The following is a 24731-nucleotide window of genomic DNA, read 5'->3' on the forward strand; positions in this document are numbered from 1 at the left end:
TCATGTTCTAGATATCACATACTAGATATCATGTTCTAGATATCATGTTCCAGATGTCATGCTTTAGATATCATGTTCCAGATGTCATGCTTTAGATATCATGTTCCAGATATCATGTTCTAGATATCATGTTCTAGATATCACATACTAGATATCATGTCCCAGATATCATGTTCTAGATATCACAGTCCAGTCATATCACAGTCCAGATATCATGTTCCAGATATCATGTTCTAGATATCATGTTCCAGATATCATGTTCTAGATATCACAGTCCAGTCATATCACAGTCCAGATATCATGTTCCAGATATCATGTTCTAGATATCATGTCCCAGATGTCATGCTTTAGATATCATGTTCCAGATATCATGTTCTAGATATCACATACTAGATATCATGTTCTAGATATCACATACTAGATATCATGTTCTAGATATCACATACTAGATATCATGTCCCAGATGTCATGCTTTAGATATCATGTTCCAGATATCATGTTCTAGATATCACATACTAGATATCATGTTCTAGATATCATGTTCCAGATGTCATGCTTTAGATATCATGTTCCAGATGTCATGCTTTAGATATCATGTTCCAGATATCATGTTCTAGATATCACATACTAGATATCATGTCCCAGATATCATGTTCTAGATATCACATACTAGATATCATGTTCTAGATATCACAGTCCAGTCATATCACAGTCCAGATATCACGTTCTAGATATCATGTTCCAGATGTCATGTTCTAGATATCATGTTCTAGATATCATGTTCCAGATGTCATGCTTTAGATATCATGTTCCAGATATCATGTTCTAGATATCACATACTAGATATCATGTTCTAGATATCATGTTCCAGATGTCATGCTTTAGATATCATGTTCCAGATATCATGTTCTAGATATCATGTTCTAGATGTCATGTTCCAGATATCATGTTCTAGATATCATGTTCTAGATATCACATACTAGATATCATGTCCCAGATATCATGTTCTAGATATCACATACTAGATATCATGTCCCAGATATCATGTTCTAGATATCACATACTAGATATCATGTTCTAGATATCACAGTCCAGTCATATCACAGTCCAGATATCACGTTCTAGATATCATGTTCTAGATATCACATTCTAGATATCATGTTCTAGATATCACGTTCTAGATATCACAGTCCAGTCATATCACAGTCCAGATATCATGCTCTAGATATCATGTTCTAGATATCACATTCTAGATATTATATTCTAGATACTACAGTCCAGATATCACATTCTACATATCACAGTACAGATATTATATTCTAGATACTAAAGTCCAGATATCACATCCTAGATACTTCATGATGATAATATATAACATTAAGATCAACAAATAACAGTTCGGTTGTTGAGCTGCAGGTGGCGCTGTGACACGGTTCTTGCTCATCTGCTTCTTCTTTGTTCTTGCCAACCAACGTCAAGGCGCAGTGCTGCCACCTGATGTGTTGATGCGCCACTGCATCAATCTTCTGCAGGAAAGTAGATAATAAATAAACCTCAGCGAGTCTGATCGATCGATCGATGATTGATCGATCGATGATTGATTGATTGAGTCTCTCTTGTCACCGTAGTCAGGGGTTTGATGACAGCAGTCTGATGACGTCACAGAGGAGCGACACGTTTCGAGGAGGAGACGTGAAGTCGTCGCGCGGAGAAGATGAACTCGGAGCAGCTGTTTGTGGAGCACATGAACGCGCGTGGTGACTCGGTCAGTTCACTGTATCTCAAAGTAACTGTAACGAAAAGTAACTATCAGGAAGTAACTGTTACATTAGTTCTGTCTGTGACAAATGTACTTATTGTAAGTCGCTGCTAAATGCCCAAAGTGTAAATGTACTGTAACAGTAACTGTCAGAAAGTAACTGTTTCACACAGTAACTAACTGTAACAGTACTGTAATGGAAAGTATCAGAAAGTAAAGTAACGCATGGTGTGTTCACTGACATGTTGTTTATGGTGTGTTCACTGACACTGGGAGTTCTCTGTTCTCTCTGTAGGAGGTTTGCTGGTTAAAACACGTCCTCAGCTTCGTCACACATCAGGTGTGTCCACTGCTCACCGACCCCGCCCCTCCTGCTGCTGACGACTTATTGACAGGTCAGCCATCCAATCATTTTCCAGTGTGTGCAGGATGTGTATTAGTAGGTGCATCTGAGCAGTGACTCAATAACACAATGCATGCTGGTTAGAAGTTTTGTCTGAATTCATCCAGCGCTTCAAAACGTCACCAGGTCACGTGACCATAAAACATGGCGGGCGAGCTGGTCTGTGTGTTTTTACTCCACCTCTGCAGCCGCCAGCAGATCAACACAGGATGAGTCAGAACACGTCCAGGTGCATTGAGACGGACCGGAGGACTGAACTATGAGGCAGGACTTGTGGTTCTCAGGGTAACATTGTGTTAGGACCAGCATGCATTGTGTTAGGACCAGCATGCATTGTGTTAAGTCAGCAAGACACAGAGCTGCATTGAAGTTGAACACTTCTAATGATTACCCTGATTAATATTTGATATATTGATGGATTCATATTTATTGATTTTACTGAATGATATTGATCCATATTGTCTCACGATTGATTGGTTATTAAAGAAGTTGAACATTGATTTCCTGCTGGGATGTTACCATGACGATGATGACGTCACATGTTGTGTTTCAGGAGCTGTGTCTCTGAGTGTGTGTGTGGTGAAGACGCTGCAGGAGAAAACAAGCGTCACACACACGTTACCTGTCAGTTACAGGTACGACTACAGCTGTCTGTCTCTGTCGTCCTGTGATGTGGACGTTTGTGTCGTGTTTTCAGAACTTTACATCAGTTACACCCGTCTTTCTTTCTCTCTCGTTTCTTTTTCTGTCTGTCTTTCTTTCTTTCTTTCTTGTCTTGATGAGAGTTTAGAGAGGAGTTCAAACACTGAACATCAGACTGACTCAGGTTCACTCAGCTCCATTAATAATCAATATTTAATAGAATAATAATCACTAACCAGCTGCAGCGGCTCACTCAAAGATCATTTGTGAGAGAAGATGCTCCAGGCAGTAACTCAGTATTTCTGCAGCTCTATCACATCCCACAGAGTGAGACATCTTCTCTGTAGAGGATCTCGGATGTCATCCACTTTATATTTTGGATCAATAATGTTTGATTTGACCTCTGACCCTGTCTCCAGACTGGTGTCCGTCTCGGAGCTGGTCTCCCAGCAGCACCTGGCCTGTGTCAGTCACCTGTCCTGGAGCACCAATCAGCAGCGAGCATGGGCGAGGGAGGCGGAGCTCTCTGTACCAGGCCAAAAGGTTCCACCACGGGTCAACTTGTTGCTGATTGGCTGTCTGAGAGAGGGGCGGGGCGCAGAGTGGCTGCTGACAAACAGCAGTGGGAGTGTCAGGTGTGAGGTGAGTCGGTTTTATATATATATATAAATAAAAAGACAACATAACTATTCATAAATAAAATCAACAATCTAAATATAAAGACAATATAACTGTAAATATATCAAATCAACAATCTATATATAAAGACAATATAACTATTCATAAATAAAATCAACAATCTATATATAAAGACCATCAGTGACTGTATATTCAATTCAATTCAGTTTTATTTTATTTGTATAGTGCCGAGTGTATTAAAACAACATCAGTGTATTAAAACTCAATCAGTGTATTAAAACTCAATCAGTGTATTAAAACTCAATCACTGTATTAAAACTCTGTACTGTATATAAAGATGATCACTGACTGTATATAAAGATGATCACTGACTGTATATAAAGACACTGACTGTATATAAAGATGATCACTGACTGTATATAAAGATGATCACTGACTGTATATAAAGACACTGACTGTATATAAAGACCATCACTGACTGTATATAAAGATGATCACTGACTGTATATAAAGATGATCACTGACTGTATATAAAGACGATCACTGACTGTATATAAAGACGATCACTGACTGTATATAAAGATGATCACTGACTGTATATAAAGACTCACTGACTGTATATAAAGACCATCACTGACTGTATATAAAGACACTGACTGTATATAAAGACCATCACTGACTGTATATAAATGATCACTGACTGTATATAAAGACCATCACTGACTGTATATAAAGACCATCACTGACTGTATATAAAGATGATCACTGACTGTATATAAAGACTCACTGACTGTATATAAAGACCATCACTGACTGTATATAAAGATGATCACTGACTGTATATAAATGATCACTGACTGTATATAAAGACCATCACTGACTGTATATAAAGACCATCACTGACTGTATATAAAGATGATCACTGACTGTATATAAAGACACTGACTGTATATAAAGACGACCACTGACTGTATATAAAGACCATCACTGACTGTATATAAAGACCATCACTGACTGTATATAAAGATGATCACTGACTGTATATAAAGACCATCACTGACTGTATATAAAGACACTGACTGTATATAAAGATGATCACTGACTGTATATAAAGACACTGACTGTATATAAAGATGATCACTGACTGTATATAAAGACGATCACTGACTGTATATAAAGACACTGACTGTATATAAAGACCATCACTGACTGTATATAAAGACACTGACTGTATATAAAGACCATCACTGACTGTATATAAAGATGATCACTGACTGTATATAAAGACACTGACTGTATATAAAGATGATCACTGACTGTATATAAAGACGATCACTGACTGTATATAAAGATGATCACTGACTGTATATAAAGACGATTACTGACTGTATATAAAGACGATCACTGACTGTATATAAAGACACTGACTGTATATAAAGATGATCACTGACTGTATATAAAGACCATCACTGACTGTATATAAAGACACTGACTGTATATAAAGATGATCACTGACTGTATATAAAGACACTGACTGTATATAAAGATGATCACTGACTGTATATAAAGACGATCACTGACTGTATATAAAGACACTGACTGTATATAAAGACGATCACTGACTGTATATAAAGATGATCACTGACTGTATATAAAGACCATCACTGACTGTATATAAAGATGATCACTGACTGTATATAAAGACGATCACTGACTGTATATAAAGATGATCACTGACTGTATATAAAGACGATCACTGACTGTATATAAAGACGATCACTGACTGTATATAAAGACCATCACTGACTGTATATAAAGACACTGACTGTATATAAAGACGATCACTGACTGTATATAAAGATGATCACTGACTGTATATAAAGACGATCACTGACTGTATATAAAGATGATCACTGACTGTATATAAAGACGATCACTGACTGTATATAAAGACCATCACTGACTGTATATAAAGACCATCACTGACTGTATATAAAGACACTGACTGTATATAAAGACGATCACTGACTGTATATAAAGACGATCACTGACTGTATATAAAGATGATCACTGACTGTATATAAAGATGATCACTGACTGTATATAAAGACACTGACTGTATATAAAGACACTGACTGTATATAAAGATGATCACTGACTGTATATAAAGACGATCACTGACTGTATATAAAGACACTGACTGTATATAAAGACGATCACTGACTGTATATAAAGATGATCACTGACTGTATATAAAGACCATCACTGACTGTATATAAAGATGATCACTGACTGTATATAAAGACGATCACTGACTGTATATAAAGATGATCACTGACTGTATATAAAGACACTGACTGTATATAAAGACCATCACTGACTGTATATAAAGATGATCACTGACTGTATATAAAGACACTGACTGTATATAAAGACACTGACTGTATATAAAGACACTGACTGTATATAAAGATGATCACTGACTGTATATAAAGACACTGACTGTATATAAAGATGATCACTGACTGTATATAAAGACACTGACTGTATATAAAGACGATCACTGACTGTATATAAAGACGATCACTGACTGTATATAAAGATGATCACTGACTGTATATAAAGACCATCACTGACTGTATATAAAGACACTGACTGTATATAAAGATGATCACTGACTGTATATAAAGACACTGACTGTATATAAAGATGATCACTGACTGTATATAAAGACGATCACTGACTGTATATAAAGACACTGACTGTATATAAAGACCATCACTGACTGTATATAAAGACACTGACTGTATATAAAGACCATCACTGACTGTATATAAAGATGATCACTGACTGTATATAAAGACACTGACTGTATATAAAGATGATCACTGACTGTATATAAAGACGATCACTGACTGTATATAAAGATGATCACTGACTGTATATAAAGACGATCACTGACTGTATATAAAGACGATCACTGACTGTATATAAAGACACTGACTGTATATAAAGATGATCACTGACTGTATATAAAGATGATCACTGACTGTATATAAAGACCATCACTGACTGTATATAAAGACACTGACTGTATATAAAGATGATCACTGACTGTATATAAAGACACTGACTGTATATAAAGATGATCACTGACTGTATATAAAGACGATCACTGACTGTATATAAAGACACTGACTGTATATAAAGACGATCACTGACTGTATATAAAGATGATCACTGACTGTATATAAAGACCATCACTGACTGTATATAAAGATGATCACTGACTGTATATAAAGACGATCACTGACTGTATATAAAGATGATCACTGACTGTATATAAAGACGATCACTGACTGTATATAAAGACGATCACTGACTGTATATAAAGACCATCACTGACTGTATATAAAGACACTGACTGTATATAAAGACGATCACTGACTGTATATAAAGATGATCACTGACTGTATATAAAGACGATCACTGACTGTATATAAAGATGATCACTGACTGTATATAAAGACGATCACTGACTGTATATAAAGACCATCACTGACTGTATATAAAGACCATCACTGACTGTATATAAAGACACTGACTGTATATAAAGACGATCACTGACTGTATATAAAGACGATCACTGACTGTATATAAAGATGATCACTGACTGTATATAAAGATGATCACTGACTGTATATAAAGACACTGACTGTATATAAAGACACTGACTGTATATAAAGATGATCACTGACTGTATATAAAGACGATCACTGACTGTATATAAAGACACTGACTGTATATAAAGACGATCACTGACTGTATATAAAGATGATCACTGACTGTATATAAAGACCATCACTGACTGTATATAAAGATGATCACTGACTGTATATAAAGACGATCACTGACTGTATATAAAGATGATCACTGACTGTATATAAAGACACTGACTGTATATAAAGACCATCACTGACTGTATATAAAGATGATCACTGACTGTATATAAAGACACTGACTGTATATAAAGACACTGACTGTATATAAAGACACTGACTGTATATAAAGATGATCACTGACTGTATATAAAGACACTGACTGTATATAAAGATGATCACTGACTGTATATAAAGACACTGACTGTATATAAAGACGATCACTGACTGTATATAAAGACGATCACTGACTGTATATAAAGATGATCACTGACTGTATATAAAGATGATCACTGACTGTATATAAAGACACTGACTGTATATAAAGACACTGACTGTATATAAAGACACTGACTGTATATAAAGATGATCACTGACTGTATATAAAGACGATCACTGACTGTATATAAAGACACTGACTGTATATAAAGACGATCACTGACTGTATATAAAGATGATCACTGACTGTATATAAAGATGATCACTGACTGTATATAAAGATGATCACTGACTGTATATAAAGACACTGACTGTATATAAAGATGATCACTGACTGTATATAAAGACACTGACTGTATATAAAGATGATCACTGACTGTATATAAAGACCATCACTGACTGTATATAAAGACACTGACTGTATATAAAGACCATCACTGACTGTATATAAAGATGATCACTGACTGTATATAAAGACACTGACTGTATATAAAGACACTGACTGTATATAAAGATGATCACTGACTGTATATAAAGACACTGACTGTATATAAAGATGATCACTGACTGTATATAAAGACGATCACTGACTGTATATAAAGACACTGACTGTATATAAAGATGATCACTGACTGTATATAAAGACGATCACTGACTGTATATAAAGATGATCACTGACTGTATATAAAGACGATCACTGACTGTATATAAAGACGATCACTGACTGTATATAAAGACACTGACTGTATATAAAGACGATCACTGACTGTATATAAAGATGATCACTGACTGTATATAAAGACGATCACTGACTGTATATAAAGATGATCACTGACTGTATATAAAGACCATCACTGACTGTATATAAAGACCATCACTGACTGTATATAAAGATGATCACTGACTGTATATAAAGATGATCACTGACTGTATATAAAGACACTGACTGTATATAAAGACACTGACTGTATATAAAGATGATCACTGACTGTATATAAAGACGATCACTGACTGTATATAAAGATGATCACTGACTGTATATAAAGATGATCACTGACTGTATATAAAGATGATCACTGACTGTATATAAAGACACTGACTGTATATAAAGACGATCACTGACTGTATATAAAGATGATCACTGACTGTATATAAAGATGATCACTGACTGTATATAAAGATGATCACTGACTGTATATAAAGACACTGACTGTATATAAAGATGATCACTGACTGTATATAAAGACACTGACTGTATATAAAGATGATCACTGACTGTATATAAAGATGATCACTGACTGTATATAAAGATGATCACTGACTGTATATAAAGATGATCACTGACTGTATATAAAGACACTGACTGTATATAAAGATGATCACTGACTGTATATAAACACCATCACTGACTGTATATAAAGATGATCACTGACTGTATATAAACACCATCACTGACTGTATATAAAGATGATCACTGTATATAAAGTTAATTCTATTTGTACAGGAAGTAGTTCTAAATTGTCCGTCACCTGTCTGTCCCTCTGCAGTTCCTGTCTGTCTCTCCTCACTGGCTCAATCGCCTTGTCTTCCTCCCTCACTGGACCTACATCCCCCACAATGCCTTGGGGCAGGACGAGGCCGGTGGTTACGTTGAGGTGATTGGTTCTCCTGTGCTTCTGTCTGCTGGTCCTGACCACGGACTGGTTTCTGCTGATGGAGGAGGGGCGGGGCTTATTAAAGCAGCGGGCGTCAGAGAGGCTGCAGCTTTAATGCACATCAGGTGAGTCAGCTGACGATTCGCTGCCACTGACCCTCTCGGTCCTCTGATCTAAACGAGCACCTGTGGGACGCCATGTCTCGGTGCACCCGACCCGTTGAGTAGCGCCACAGACGGCAGGAGCTCAGTGACGCCCCGATCCAGGTCTGGGAGGAGGTCCGCCTGAACGCCATCCACCAACTCATTGGAGCATGTCCGGACGTTGTTGGGGGGGAAACAGGCACGGGGGTCACACATCATGAGTCACATGATGAGTTGCTGTGATGAAAGTCACAAAGTTGGATCAGCCTGAGATTTCAGTTTGAAACTTCCTGTTACTTCATCACTTCCCATTGACCGCTGTCATTTTGTTCTCGAGTTATAAAATGTTCATCCGTAAAAAATCCTCTTGACTAATTCATCAAGATCGTTGAGTGTTGCCTTCATTCTTTCAGCAGAGTATATAAAAACATATATATTGATATATATCATATATATATATCTAAATATAATGTGTCTCAGGGTTCCAGGTCAGAGACTGTCTGTCTGTGGACGGGTGGCTTCAGTCTGCCCTCTGCTGGTCGTGGCAGGAACAACCTTCTTCTGCTTCACACTGACTGAAGAGAAACACACGGTGTCCGTCCTCGTAAAGGTAGAAGTATCTGAACCATCGAGTTTTAATACACTGACCGAGTTTTAATACACTGATCAATACACCGATCGAGTTTTAATACACTGATCGAGTTTTAATACACTGATCGAGTTTTAATACACCGACCGAGTTTTAATACACTGATCTATACACTGATCGAGTTTTAATACACTGACCGAGTTTTAATACACTGATCGAGTTTTAATACACTGATCTATACACTGATCGAGTTTTAATACACTGACCGAGTTTTAATACACTGATCTATACACCGATCGAGTTTTAATACACTGATCGAGTTTTAATACACTGATCGATACACCGATCGAGTTTTAATACACTGATCTATCGACTGATCGAGTTTTAATACACTGATCGAGTTTTAATACACTGACCGAGTTTTAATACACTGATCAAGTTTTAATACACTGATCGAGTTTTAATACACTGATCGAGTTTTAATACACTGATCGATACACTGATCGAGTTTTAATACACTGATCGATACACCGATCGAGTTTTAATACACTGATCGAGTTTTAATACACTGATCGAGTTTTAATACACTGATCGATACACTGATCGAGTTTTAATACACTGATCGATACACCGATCGAGTTTAATACACTGATCGAGTTTTAATACACTGATCAATACACCGATCGAGTTTTAATACACTGACCGAGTTTTAATACACTGATCGAGTTTTAATACACTGATCCAGTTTGAATACACTGATTGAGTTTTAAATATTCTGATTTAGTTTTAATACACTGATCCAGTTTTAATACACTGATGGAGTTTTAATACACTGATTGAGTTTGAATACAGATGGAGTTTTAATACACTGATTGAGTTTTAATACACTGATTGAGTTGTAATACACTGCTCCAGTCTGAATACACTGATGTATTTGACGCAGTACTGACTCACGTCTCGTGTAAACGTTGAATGTGTCTGCAGGACAGCAGCAGGTTGTGGTGGTGTCAGTGTGTGTGTGTCGGTCAGAGCGTGTGTGTCACAGCGTTGCGTGTGTGTGTCCTACGAGGCTGGAGAGGAAACAACATCCTGTGTGTGACCGACCAGTCTCAAATACACACAAACTACACACCAGAGCGCACACTTGTGAACGACACACACGCTGAATCCCAGTCAGACACGCCCCCTTCCATGATGTTGGAGGCTGATGATGACCACGTTTCTGAGGAGGCGGAGCCTGAGAGAGACTCAGGTGGGAGCCTGAAACAGGCCAGAGTCATCAGTTACAAGGTAGGACTTCACTGAGCTCTGATTGGCTGCCAGTCAGTCTACCTGTGTAGTTAACCCCACCCCTGTCCTCTGATAGGGCATGGTGACAGAGGTGGTGAGTGAGGGGGCGGGGCTGTACGTGATTGACAGGAGGGTTGGTCTATGCCTGGCCTATCAGCCGACTCTGAGGAGGAGCCTGAGAGCAGGAGACCGTGTAGAGGTGAGGACATGGAGCTCTGTGATTGGTCCTGCAAAAGTAACTAACTCTAAGTAACTCACTAAGTCAAAGTAACTGTAACTATCTATAACTGACTGTAGCTAACTATTACGTAATGTAAGTAACTATAAGTGTAACTAACTATAACTGTAACTACCTATAACTCTACCTAACGTAATGTAAGTAACTGTAACTAAATCAAAGTAACTGTAACTATCTATAACTGACTGTAGCTAACTATAACTGTACCTAACTTAATGTAAGTAACTATAATTGTAACTAACATAATTAAGTAACTATAACTGTAACTAACTATAACTGTAACTAACTATAACTGTAACTAACTTAATGTAAGTAACTATAACTGTAACTAACGTAATGTAAGTAACTATAACTGTAACTAACTTAATGTAAGTAACTATAACTGTAACTAACTTAATGTAAGTAACTATAATTGTAACTAACTTAATGTAAGTAACTATAATTGTAACTAACATAATTAAGTAACTATAACTGTAACTAACTATAACTGTAACTAACTATAACTGTAACTAACTATAACTGTAACTAACTTAATGTAAGTAACTATAACTGTAACTAACTTAATGTAAGTAACTATAACTGTAACTAACGTAATGTAAGTAACTATAACTGTAACTAACTTAATGTAAGTAACTATAACTGTAACTAACTTAATGTAAGTAACTATAACTGTAAGTAACTATAACTGTACCTAACGTAATGTAAGTAACTATAACTGTAACTAACGTAATGTAAGTAACTATAACTGTAAGTAACTATAACTGTATCTAACTTAATGTAAGTAACTATAACTGTAACTAACTTAATGTAAGTAACTATAACTGTAAGTAACTATAACTGTAACTAACGTAATGTAAGTAACTATAACTGTAACTAACGTAATTAAGTAACTATAACTGTAACTAACGTAATGTAAGTAACTATAACTGTATCTAACTTAATGTAAGTAACTACAACTGTAACTAACGTAATGTAAGTAACTATAACTGTACCTTACGTAATGTAAGTAACTATAACTGTAACTAACTTAATGTAAGTAACTATAACTGTAACTAACTTAATGTAAGTAACTATAACTGTAACTAACGTAATGTAAGTAACTATAACTGTATCTAACTTAATGTAAGTAACTACAACTGTAACTAACGTAATGTAAGTAACTATAACTGTACCTTACGTAATGTAAGTAACTATAACTGTAACTAACTTAATGTAAGTAACTATAACTGTAACTAACTTAATGTAAGTAACTATAACTGTACCTAACGTAATGTAAGTAACTATAACTGTAACTAACGTAATTAAGTAACTATAACTGTAACTAACGTAATGTAAGTAACTATAACTGTAACTAACTATAACTGTAACTAACGTAATGTAAGTAACTATAACTGTAACTAACGTAATGTAAGTAACTATAACTGTAACTAACGTAATGTAACTACCTATAACTGTAACTAACGTAATGTAAGTAACTATAACTGTAACTAACGTAATGTAAGTAACTATAACTGTACCTAACTTAATGTAAGTAACTATAACTGTAACTACTTCTATGTAACTGTAACTAACGTTAATGGGGATCCACAGATTCAGTCACATGACCTCTGAACATCGTCTGCGTCAAATGTTCTGTTGTTCATAAAGTTCTTTTGAATTTTGTTCCTGCAGCTCCACAACGTCCATTTCCTGTACAGGCCCTGTCCAGACTTCTTTCCCAGCATGCTTTGCACATGTCTGCGCTCCAGCATCAGGGTCACCAGCTTCAGCAGGGTGGGGGGGCGTCCACCCGACACCACCTGTCCAGGTGATGGAGCGTTACCACGGTTACTGCTGGAGAAAAACAGGGGTGTGTCTGAGTACCTGTGGACGTGTCACCTGAGCTCACGGCTCTCACGCAGGTGAGGAGACGTCCCTGAACGCATCACAGAGGTCAGAGGTTAGGTCAAAGACAACTGAGTGTGATTAGAGATGTTCTGCCCCCTGAAGGCACAGAGCAGTAACTACATCACTGTCAACACAGATCTGAAACTGTGTGTGTGTGTGTGTGTGTGTGTGTGTGTCTGTGTGTGTGTCTGTGTGTGTGTCTGTGTGTGTGTGTGTGTGTGTCTGTCTGTGTGTGTGTGTGTGTCTGTGTGTGTGTCTGTGTTTGTGTGTCTGTCTGTGTGTGTGTGTGTGTCTGTGTGTGTGTCTGTGTGTGTGTGTGTGTTTGTGTGTCTGTCTGTCTGTGTGTGTGTGTGTGTGTGTGTGTGTGTGTGTGTGTGTCTGTCTGTCTGTGTGTCTGTGTGTGTGTGTTTGTGTGTGTCTGTGTCCAGTTTGGTTCCCAGTGTGTTGAACCAGCAGCAGTGTGTCTGTGTGTTGTCCTGGAAACTGATGGAGTTAATGTGGGGACGAGAAAGAGGGCGGAGAGACATCTACTCAGAGATGTTGGACGAGTCTCACACGTGTCCTGTGACTCAGGTAGAGACTCCTCACCTTTCACTGAACCTTATTGACACCTACAGTGTCTCTTTGTCCCCACTATGTCTCTACAGTGTCTCTTCAATGTCTCAACAGTGTCTCTATGTCTCCACTATGTCTCAACAGTGTCTCTACAGTGTCTCTTCAATGTCTCTACAGTGTCTCTGTGTCTCCACAGTACAGCGTTGACCCTGCAGTCCCTCAGTACGTCAGTGTCTCAGAGCTCGTCCTGTCTCTTCAGTCAGACTGTTGGTCTTCAGTGTCTCTCAGATCTCTGTTGCCTCTCGATGGATCCAGTCTGAGCAGTTCTGAGATCAATGCAGCTCTGGCCTGGTCCTGCAGGACTCAGAGATCTGACCCCAGAGACGACCTTCACAACGGAGACACACTCAGGTAAACTGTGACCTTTGACCCGACTAGAGTCTCAGTGATAGAACCGTAGACTGTATATAAAGATATAGAACATGTTAATGAATCAGAACAGTTTGGTTCTTGTGTCGTCCACTGGGAGGCGCTAACACACACACACACATACACACACAAAGTGTTATTACATGTTTATATACAAGTTAAATGAAGTGTTACTACATGTTTATATACAGGTTAAATGAAATGTTATTACATGTTTACATACAAGTTAAATGAAGTGTTACTACATGTTTATATACAGGTTAAATGAAGTGTTACTACATGTTTATACACAGGTTAAATGAAATGTTATTACATGTTTATATACAAGTTAAATGAAGTGTTACTACATGTTTATATACAGGTTAAATGAAGTGTTATTACATGTTTATATACAGGTTAAATGAAGTGTTATTACATGTTTATATACAGGTTAAATGAAGTGTTATTACATGTTTATATACAGGTTAAATGAAGTGTTATTACATGTTTATATACAGGTTAAATGAAGTGTTATTACATGTTTATATACAAGTTAAATGAAGTGTTATTACATGTTTATATACAGGTTAAATGAAGTGTTATTACATGTTTACATACAGGTTAAATGAAGTGTTATTACATGTTTATATACAGGTTAAATGAAGTGTTACTACATGGTTATATTCAATATTAATACGTACTTTACTACTCTGACAGACAGCGCCCCCTGCTGCTGGTGGGGATGTTGGAGCTTCCATCTAAAACGTCTGATGATAAACACAGTCTGCAGCTCCGAGACGGGACAGCAGCAGTGACCTGTGTCGTCACAGAGACCAGTGAGGAAGAGGAGGGAGGTCAGAGGGCGGCCTTCAACACTGCCTGGATAGGTACAACACACACACACACACACACACACACATATATATATATACACACACACACATATACACACACATATACACACACACACATACACACACACACACACACATACACACACAGAGGTCAGAGGTTGAATAAATGTGTGTGTTGCAGGTTGTCTGGTGTGTGTCCATCAGTTCACCATGGTGACAGAGAGATTCCTCCAATCAGATTTCCCCTCCTGTCAACACCTGGACCAGGACCAGTTCATCACACACAAACACTGCAGGTACACACACACACACACACACTGCAGGTACACACACACACACACACGTTTGTTCAACTTATGTTTCTTGAATTTTTGCAGTTCATTAAATTAATGTTTACAATTAATATGAAATGATTTCACATAACAAATCCCTCCTATCCCCCCCCCCCCTCTGGAGCTTCAGAGACACACAATAAAATAATCGAGCTTCACAGCAGAAGTTTCCTACATAAAGAGTTAGGTTGATGATTAGACGACACACACACACACACACACACACACACACACACACACACACACTCTGTTTTTCTGTGTCTGACAGAGTTTACCTGCAGTTCTCTCTGGACCACCTCCACATCCTAAGTCCATCTGTCGCCATGGTAACTCTCCTGAGACAGAGGGGCGTGGCATCAGCAGGTGATGTCAGTGACAGGAAACAGCTAACAGGAGAAGAGAGGAAGAGGAGGAGGGAGGAGCCGGACTTCCCCCACTCTGCCTCCTCTGTTGCCATGGCAACATGCCTGGTGGGCAGCGCCTCCCGTCCCTGTGTTTCCATAGTGTTCAGGGCGGAGCAGAAGGAGGGCGTGGCCCGGAGGAATATGAGTGTGGAGTTGGGTGCTGAGGGGGAGGGGTTTGTGCTGGACTTCACTATCCGAGTTGCGGTGATTGGTCCAGTGGTCAGCTGGGGGCGGGACCCAAAGAACGTCCAAATGACAGATAGAGAGACAAAGAGAGAGGAGGAGAAGGTAAGGAGAACAATGCACCTGTGTGGTTTGTAGATCCCATGATGCACCTGGGATTAGTGTGTTACCTCTGTGTGAGCGTGTGTTTGTGTGTGTGCACACGCAGGTGGTCCTGGTGTTCTCAGGTGTGTCTGCTAGATGGTTCCCTCTTCTTCAGCCTGGGTGCTACTACAGACTCGTCGCTGCTAACACTCAGGTAAACTCAGCTGTAGATGCTAACGCTCAGGTAAACTCAGCTGTAGATGCTAACGCTCAGGTTAACTCATCTGCAGCTGCTAACGCTCAGGTTAACTCAGCTGTAGATGCTAACGCTCAGGTTAACTCAGCTGTAGCTGCTAACGCTCAGGTTAACTGAGCTGTAGATGCTAACGCTCAGGTTAACTCAGCTGTGGATGCTAACGCTCAGGTTAACTCAGCTGCAGCTGCTAACGCTCAGATTAACTCAGCTGTGGATGCTAACGCTCAGGTTAACTCAGCTGTAGATGCTAACGCTCAGGTTAACTCATCTGCAGCTGCTAACGCTCAGGTTAACTCAGCTGTAGATGCTAACGCTCAGGTTAACTCAGCTGTAGCTGCTAACGCTCAGGTTAACTGAGCTGTAGATGCTAACGCTCAGGTTAACTCAGCTGTGGATGCTAACGCTCAGGTTAACTCAGCTGCGGATGCTAACGCTCAGGTTAACTCAGCTGTAGATGCTAACGCTCAGGTTAACTCAGCTGTAGATGCTAACACTCAGGTTAACTCAGCTGTGGATGCTAACGCTCAGGCTAACTCAGCTGTAGATGCTAAAATAAAATAAAAAGACTAAATTCAAAACATGATCACATGACAAACTCCATGTCCATCAGGATCCCAGTGTTCTGATTGGTTGTGATGTTTCTGGGCGGAGTGGAGTGGAGCTGCACACTGACTCCACCCTACAGATCCAATCCCATTGGAGGTTCCACACCATGGCACGCCCACTGCCGCTGCACACCTGCAGACAGGTAGATGCACACACGCACACACACACACACACACACACACACGTTGAGAGAACTTAAAGCCTGTTCTCTCTCTCTCTCTCTCTCTATTTTCTCTCGCTCTCTCTCTATGTCCTCAGGCTCTCTCGCCCACAGTCCTGTCTGTCTCTGACGTCCTGGACTGCAGGTAAACACTGACGCCCCCTTGTGGCTGCTGCTTTAATAAACATGCACTGAAGCAACATGGGGTGTGTGTGTGTGTGTGTGTGTGTGTGTGTGTGTGTGTGTGTGTGTGTGTGTGTGTGTGTGTGTGTGCAGCTCAGAGCTGGTGTGTTTTCAGGGTCTGGTGTTGGACAGAATCAGTTTGAACAACAGGACGTCTGACTGTGGACACACACACACAGGTAAAAACACAGACACACACTTATGTGTGTGTAGAAACAACAGTTTAACACACTTGTGTGTGTGTGTGTTTGTGAAAACATTTAGGTGTACGTCTCACCATGTGTGACCGAGGTGGGAGGAGTCTCAAGGTGTACCTGGACTTAAGCCACACACCCTACCCACCTGGCCTGTTGCCAGGCAACACACTGAGGCTGTCTGCTTTCCAGAGGAGGCTGTCCAGGTAACACACACACAGACACTCACACACACACACACTCACACTCACATTCATACACTCTCACACACTCACACACAGACACACACACACACACACACACACTCACATTCACACACTCACACACACACACACACACACACACAGACCTGTGTAACGTGTGTTTCAGGTCAGGGGGTGTGTACTGCAGCATGTTACCTGTCAGCTCCGTCAGTGTCGTCTCTCTGGGAGACTCCAGGTAACGACTCATTAACATCACTGATGTTTTTATTTGTTTCGTTCTTTATCCAGTTCAATCTTTTTTATTGTTTCATTTTTAGATCTGCGCCGCCTCCTCCTGCTCCCATCATGCATCTGGGTCCATGGGCCATGAGCGGGGGGCAGAGTTGCACTGTGGGTCAGGTCAAAGGTCACGTGGTGTGTTTCCTGTTTGTGCAGCTGCAATGGAGCTGCTCGCTGTGTGGGAGTCTTTACTCTCAGGTGTGTATTTATATATATATATATATTTATATATATAATCTCTGGTTTTGATATTTATTGATATGTGTTTGAGTAAAATTAACATTTTTGTTTTATTCTACAAACTACTGACGACATTTCTCCCACATTTAGAATTTTATTTTGTTTTAATAAAGAAAACGAGTTTATATAAATTTTCGAACAACACAATACAAATATTTTAACTTAGGAAGAGTTTTATATATATATATATATATATATTTATATATATATATATATAAAATCAGGTCTGACAGAACTTTATATGTATTAGTGCTGCATGGTATACTGATATTTCAAAAGTACTGTGATACCCAGACATTAAAAACATTATGATTCCTAATTTTATTAGATATCGATACGAATGAGCAGCTGTTCAGCTCCTGATTAACCTCAGTTCTACAGCAGAGCTGTTTTTATATAGAGACAGAGGGAGAGAGAGACAGACAAGAGACAGAGAGGGAGAGAGAGACAGAGAGGGAGAGAGAGACAGACAAGAGACAGACAAGAGAGGGAGAGAGAGACAAGAGACAGAGAGGGTGAGAGAGACAGACAAGAGACAGAGAGACAGACAAGAGACGGAGTGACAGACAAGAGAGGGAGACAAGAGAGAGAGAGAGACAGAGGGGTAGAGAGAGAGAGACAAGAGACAAAGAGGGAGAGAGAGACAGAGGGGTAGAAAGAGAGAGACAAAGAGGGAGAGAGAGACAGACAAGAGACAGAGAGACAGACAAGAGACAGAGTGACAGACAAGAGAGGGAGAGAGAGACAGACGAGAGACAGAGAGAGAGAGACAGAGAGATCTACAGAGTGAGAGAATCCATCAGAATGCCCTTATGATAATGAAAATGTTTTCTCCATTCTTGAAGATGAGATCAGTCACTACCAGGCCCAGGGAAGCCTACTGATCCATGGAGACCTTAATGCCAGAACAGGTGTAGAACCAGATTCTGTTAATCCACATGGAGACAGACATACACTTGGTCAAATCAGGATTCCTCTCCCTCCATATCCTTCACATCCTTCACATCCTTCACATCCTTCACATCCCCACAGAACCAACTTTGACAAAACTGTCCACAAAAGCAGCACCAACTCCTGCAGCTCTGTCGAACACTGGGTCTGTACATAGTCGACTTCGAGGGGACTCCTTTGGTCTCGACAGCTCTCCTCTTGGTAATAGCACAGTAGACTACAACATAACAGACCTAGAGCCCTTCTACCTGAGAGCACAGCCCCCTCTCACCTCATCTGACCACAGTAAAATGATGCTGTTCATTAGAAAGACAGTAACAGACCTTCACCAGCGGAGCCGAGTAAACTGAACTATACAAAACAACCACGACCAGAAAGCAGTCACACCTCAAACAATTCAATTTCAATGAGTCCATTTTATCTCCGCTTCATATTCCCACAGTAAAGATGACCTGAATCAAGCTGTACGGGAAATCAACATCTCTGACGATCTGAAACAGCATCAACATCACAAATCAAAAACATCAGCCAATGAAACGTGGTTTGACACAGACTGCAGACATCTGAGAAAAACACTCAGAAGTTTATCAAATCAAAAACACAGACAACCTGACAACCCCGAGCTCCGCATCCAATATTGGGAAACAATGAAAATATACAGAACAACACTCAGAACTCAAAGGGTGCAGCATGAGCAGCTCCAACTGAATGAAACTGAAGAGTCCATTGACTCAAATGATTTCTGGAAAAAATGGCAAACAATCATCAAACCACACAAAGAAGAATTGGTTCTTCAAAATGGTGAAATTTGGAAACAACACTTTGAAAACCTGTATCGTACTATTACACTGAATTCAGCCTAAAATGAGCTCCTCAACAAATCACAAACTCTAGAAAATCAGTCCTTAAAGAAAACCAGAACACTTTTGTTACGCCTGGCTCTGAGGCCGCAACAACACAGACAAGGCAGCGTGATGTAGCGAATTACAATATGCTTTATTGATTTAACATAAACGGAAATGAGCGATGGAGTGTGTGAGGGTGTTTGAGTGTTATGTAGTATGTGTGGTGCATGTTGTCAGGTGCAGAACATAACAAAAGTAGATGCAGCAGGATGGAGATCTCAGGGATGAGTGAGAGACCGAGACAGCCCACGGCAGGGGGTTTATAACAGCAAGCCAATCAGGGAGCCATGCACAGGAACCTCCAGCCGGCTAACAATCAGCAACCTGCAAGACACACCCACACAGCATACACACCATACACAGACAGGACACAGACAGGACACAGACAGGACACAGACATGGGCTGGGGACGTAACAACTTTAGATTATCAAATGACTGAAACGGAGCGACTAACTAAAACCCTACAATCAAGGAAGGCCAGTGGTCCCGATGGCATTTTAAATGAAATGCTGAAATTGCCATATTGAAATTATCCAACCTTGTCCTCAACATTGGGCATTTCCCTGACATCTGGAGCAAAGGAATTATAACTCCTTTAAAAATGGAAATAAATTTGACCCAAGCAATTACAGAGGCATATGTGTCAGCAGCAACCTGGGGAAGGTATTCTGCAGCATCACAAACAAGAGTCAAACACCGAACTACTACCACATCTACACCTTCACACTCTCATTCACAAACATGTTCAAACAAGATCAACATGTTCTCTTGTTTTGTAGATTTCCAAAAAGCATTCGACTCAATCTGGCACAGTGGTCTGTTCCTAAAATTAATTGAAAAAGGTATAGGGGGAAAATCTATGACATAATTAAAACAATGTACAGAAATAATGAATGTGCTGTGAAGATCAACAACCTGGAAACAGATTTCTTCCTCCAGAGTCGAGGGGTGAAACAGGGCTGCAGTCTCAGCCCCACCCTGTTTAACATTTATATTGATGAATTGGCAAAATCACTTGAACAATCGGATATCCCTGACCTCACTCTCTCTGACACTGATATTAAATGCCTACTTTTTGCAGATGATCTAATATTGTTAGCTCCATCTAAAGAGGCATCACAACAGCAACTAGATCATCTGCAGAACTTCTGTGAGACCTGGGCCCTGACACTTAATCTAGAAAAGACGAGAATTATGGTCCAGAAACGACCCAGATGTCAGGGAAACCCAAACAAGTTCTTACTGGGCTCCGCTGACATTGAACACACACACAACTACACATATTTAGGACTCAAAATTAGCTCTACAGGAAATTTTAATCTGGCCGTTAATGATCTGAGAGACAAGTGAAGAAGAGATTTTTACGCCTTAAAAAAGTTTTCAATCATTGATATACCCTCAAAATATTCCACTCTATAATTGAACCTATTTCACTGTATGGTAGTGAAGTATGGGGCCCTCTTATAAATCAAGACTTTGAAAAATGGGACAAACACCCAATTGAAAGCCTGCATACTGAGATTTGTAAGAGCATTCTCAGAGTCCAGAGGAACACCCCCAACAACATAACTAAAGAAAAAGACAGTTGCATCAACTATTGGACATCTGCAACCAAAACCCAAAGCAAACTCCAATGCTATTTGTCCCTAAACAGACAATACTCCAGATTATCTGAGCTCTGTCACCGACCCCAGCCTGAGGAAAACGTTGACTATGTCCAGACTCAGCAACCACAGCCTGAGAGACAGGCCGACACAGACAGACGTGTCTGCTCTGTCCACACAGACAGGTAGAGACAGAGCAGCACTTCCTGCTGCACTGTGACGCAGACATCAGAACGCAGCTCTACATGAACTTTACACACACGACCCCAAACAAACTCTCAGACCAAGAAAAACTTCATCATCTACTGGGAGAGAAAAGAGCCACTGCTGCAGAAGCTGTAAAATATGTGAGTGTCACAGCAGAAGAGAGAAGCTGCACAACAAGCTGCTCACTGATGAACAGACTGATCCTCAGATGCTGTTCTGTGATAATCACCTCTGTACGATACACACCTTTTTTAAATTGATGTATATATGTATTAAAGTATAGTTTTAATTGATGTGTAATTTATTATTAAATAATACATTGTTTTATATGATTGTATTATTATATTATAACGCTTTGGCAATATTGGAATGCACAGTCATGCCAATAAAGTTTATTGAATTGAGAGAGACAGAGAGAGAGAGAGAGAGGGAGAGACATAGAGAGAGAGACGGAGAGAGAGAGAGGGAGAGAGAGAGAAAGGCAGAGACAAGAGACAGAGAGATCTACAGACAGAGAGAGAGATCTACAGAGAGAGAGAGATATACAGAGAGAGAGATCTACAGAGAGAGAGAGAGACAGAGAGAGAGAGGGAGAGAGAGATATACAGAGAGAGAGACAGATATTTCTTCTACAGTTCCTGCAGCTCCTCTCGTACACCAGTGTTTTGTTGTCTCTCTGCAGCAGCAGCTGCCACATGTACGTCTTTAATGAGACGTTGTGTTATTAAAGTTAACATGAGCTGATCCAACAATAATCCAAATGATAAAAGTCTACATTTCATGTATAGAGTGTTTACTGTAGGTATACCTTTTTAAAGAAAAGTGTCAAAATTCAATTATTAATTATCTGTATCGAAACAAACATTTATGTATATGATACATATACATAAGTGTTTATATATATATAAATATACACTTATGTATATGTATCATATACATAAGTGTATATATATATATAAATATACACTTATGTATATGTATCATATACATAAGTGTTTATTTATATTAGTGTATCAACTATTTCTAAATTAAAGTTTTAATATTGTTAATAAACAAACCTCTCTCTCTCAATTAAATTCAATTAAATATGCTTTATTGGCATGACTCTCTCTCTCTCTCTCTCTCTCTCTCTCTCTCTCTCCAGTCTTGTTCCAGTTCTCAGTGTCGTTCGACCTCCTCGGTCTTTCAGTCTAAAGCAAAGTAAGAACACGGATCAACACTTTCCTCATTATGTTATTGTTGTCTAACTATTTATATATCAGATATATGTATTGATCACTCTGATGATGTAATGATCAGATTGATGATGTAATGATCATATTGATGATGTATTGATGATATTGATGATGTATTGATGATGTAATGATCATGTTGATGTTGTATTGATGATGTATTGATCAGATTGGTGATTGACGATGGGACAGGTGAGGCTCACATCTGGTTCTCAGGAGCTCTGGTTCGCCCTCTGCTGGGATTGGATGATTCTCAGTGGGAGGGGCTTCAGAGGGCTCTCAGGGTCAAAGGTCACATCAGAGTGTACCCGCGAGCACGGAGCGTGGTCAGTATCACTTCCTGTATGTAGCAGCTGGAGGTAGATCAGTGCTGTGGTCAGACACACCTGTACCTGTCTGTCTCTCAGGTGTGTGACGATGACGACCCTCTCCTCCACTTCCTGTCGGCCGTGTGCAGCAGCGATGTGTGTCGGCCGCTCTCTTTCACCTGCAGGAAACACAACAGCCAGAGACCAGAGGGTAACGACTCACACAAACACACACTGAAGCTCTGTCCTTAAAAAATATATATTATATAATTAACTCTATTGGACACTGAAGCCGTGACCGAGCCAGAGTTCAGCCGGAGACAGTGGATGCTGATGTGTTTGTTTGTTTCAGAGACGAGGAGATTCAGTCGAGGAGACAGAGACTTCATGACCAGGATGACTCCGCCTCTCCAGCTCACCTGTCTGACTGTCACACCTGACATCACTGTACCTAATGTCATGTGACCTCATGTGACCTGTACCTGATGTCATGTGATGTCACGTGACCTGTACCTGACGTCATGTGACCTGTACCTGATGTCATGTGACATCATGTGACATGTGCCTGATGTCATGTGACCTCATGTGACCTGTACCTGATGTCATGTGATGTCACGTGACCTGTACCTGACGTACCAGATGTTGAAATGTGTGTTGATCATGTGATCTGAGGTCACCTGACTCTTACAGGAAGTGGTTTAGGGCGTTGAGCTCCATGTCACCACCAGGTGGAACCGTTTCATGTTTCAATGATGTAAATAAAGTTTCAGTTTTATTTTACAACTTTCTGTTATTGGACATTTTCAGGAACAAAAAGAAAGTTTGGATTTTAACACTTTCCTTCTGTGGACGTACGCAGCAGAAAATCTCAGAATAAAAACAGAACACACGTCACTGACGTCACGGCCAATCAGAGCTGTGACGTCACAGAGGAGCTGCAGCTGGAGAACATCTGTCTGACAGCACTGAGGTGACTGATGCTGCGTTCAGGAGACTGATGGAATCCAGTCCTCCATCAGACTGCTGCTCCTGGTAACTGATGACTCAGTAGCAGCTCTTTTTCTGATTGGCTGCAGAAGCTGAACTGAAAGTAAAGAGTGGGGACATTCCAGACGCTGCGTTCAGGTGCTGCAGGAAAACTCATAGTCTGTATAATATCTATTCATTTATTGGAACTGAT

General features: G+C 39.6%; 1 protein-coding gene across 5 annotated transcripts; it reads left to right on the forward strand.

Annotated features, from left to right (window-relative positions):
• The first annotated feature begins 1607 nt into the window (after positions 1-1607).
• On the forward strand, positions 1608-24334 carry ctc1 (CTS telomere maintenance complex component 1). Of its 5 annotated transcripts, XM_069518907.1 has the most exons (25): positions 1608-1765; positions 2055-2154; positions 2716-2797; positions 3224-3446; positions 9148-9380; positions 9879-10008; positions 10972-11277; positions 11354-11476; positions 13187-13416; positions 13831-13975; positions 14154-14368; positions 15083-15252; positions 15401-15515; positions 15820-16243; positions 16347-16436; positions 17089-17226; positions 17343-17389; positions 17521-17606; positions 17692-17827; positions 17991-18059; positions 18142-18301; positions 23156-23211; positions 23413-23569; positions 23651-23762; positions 23904-24334. In XM_069518907.1, exons 1-25 carry the CDS (start codon positions 1715-1717, stop codon positions 24014-24016), a joined length of 3711 nt encoding a protein of 1236 aa, XP_069375008.1. In that variant the 5' UTR covers positions 1608-1714; the 3' UTR covers positions 24017-24334. The 5 variants fall into 5 exon arrangements, 2 of the variants coding, with proteins under 2 accessions (XP_069375008.1, XP_069375009.1); XR_011239957.1 differs by lacking the exon at positions 23156-23211; XR_011239956.1 differs by lacking the exons at positions 23651-23762; positions 23904-24334 and adding an exon at positions 21855-21989 and having other exon boundaries at positions 23413-23475.
• Positions 24335-24731: the final 397 nt, after the last annotated feature.

Source organism: Paralichthys olivaceus, chromosome 22 (assembly GCF_024713975.1).
Source record: "Paralichthys olivaceus isolate ysfri-2021 chromosome 22, ASM2471397v2, whole genome shotgun sequence".
Lineage (NCBI taxonomy): Eukaryota > Metazoa > Chordata > Actinopteri > Pleuronectiformes > Paralichthyidae > Paralichthys > Paralichthys olivaceus.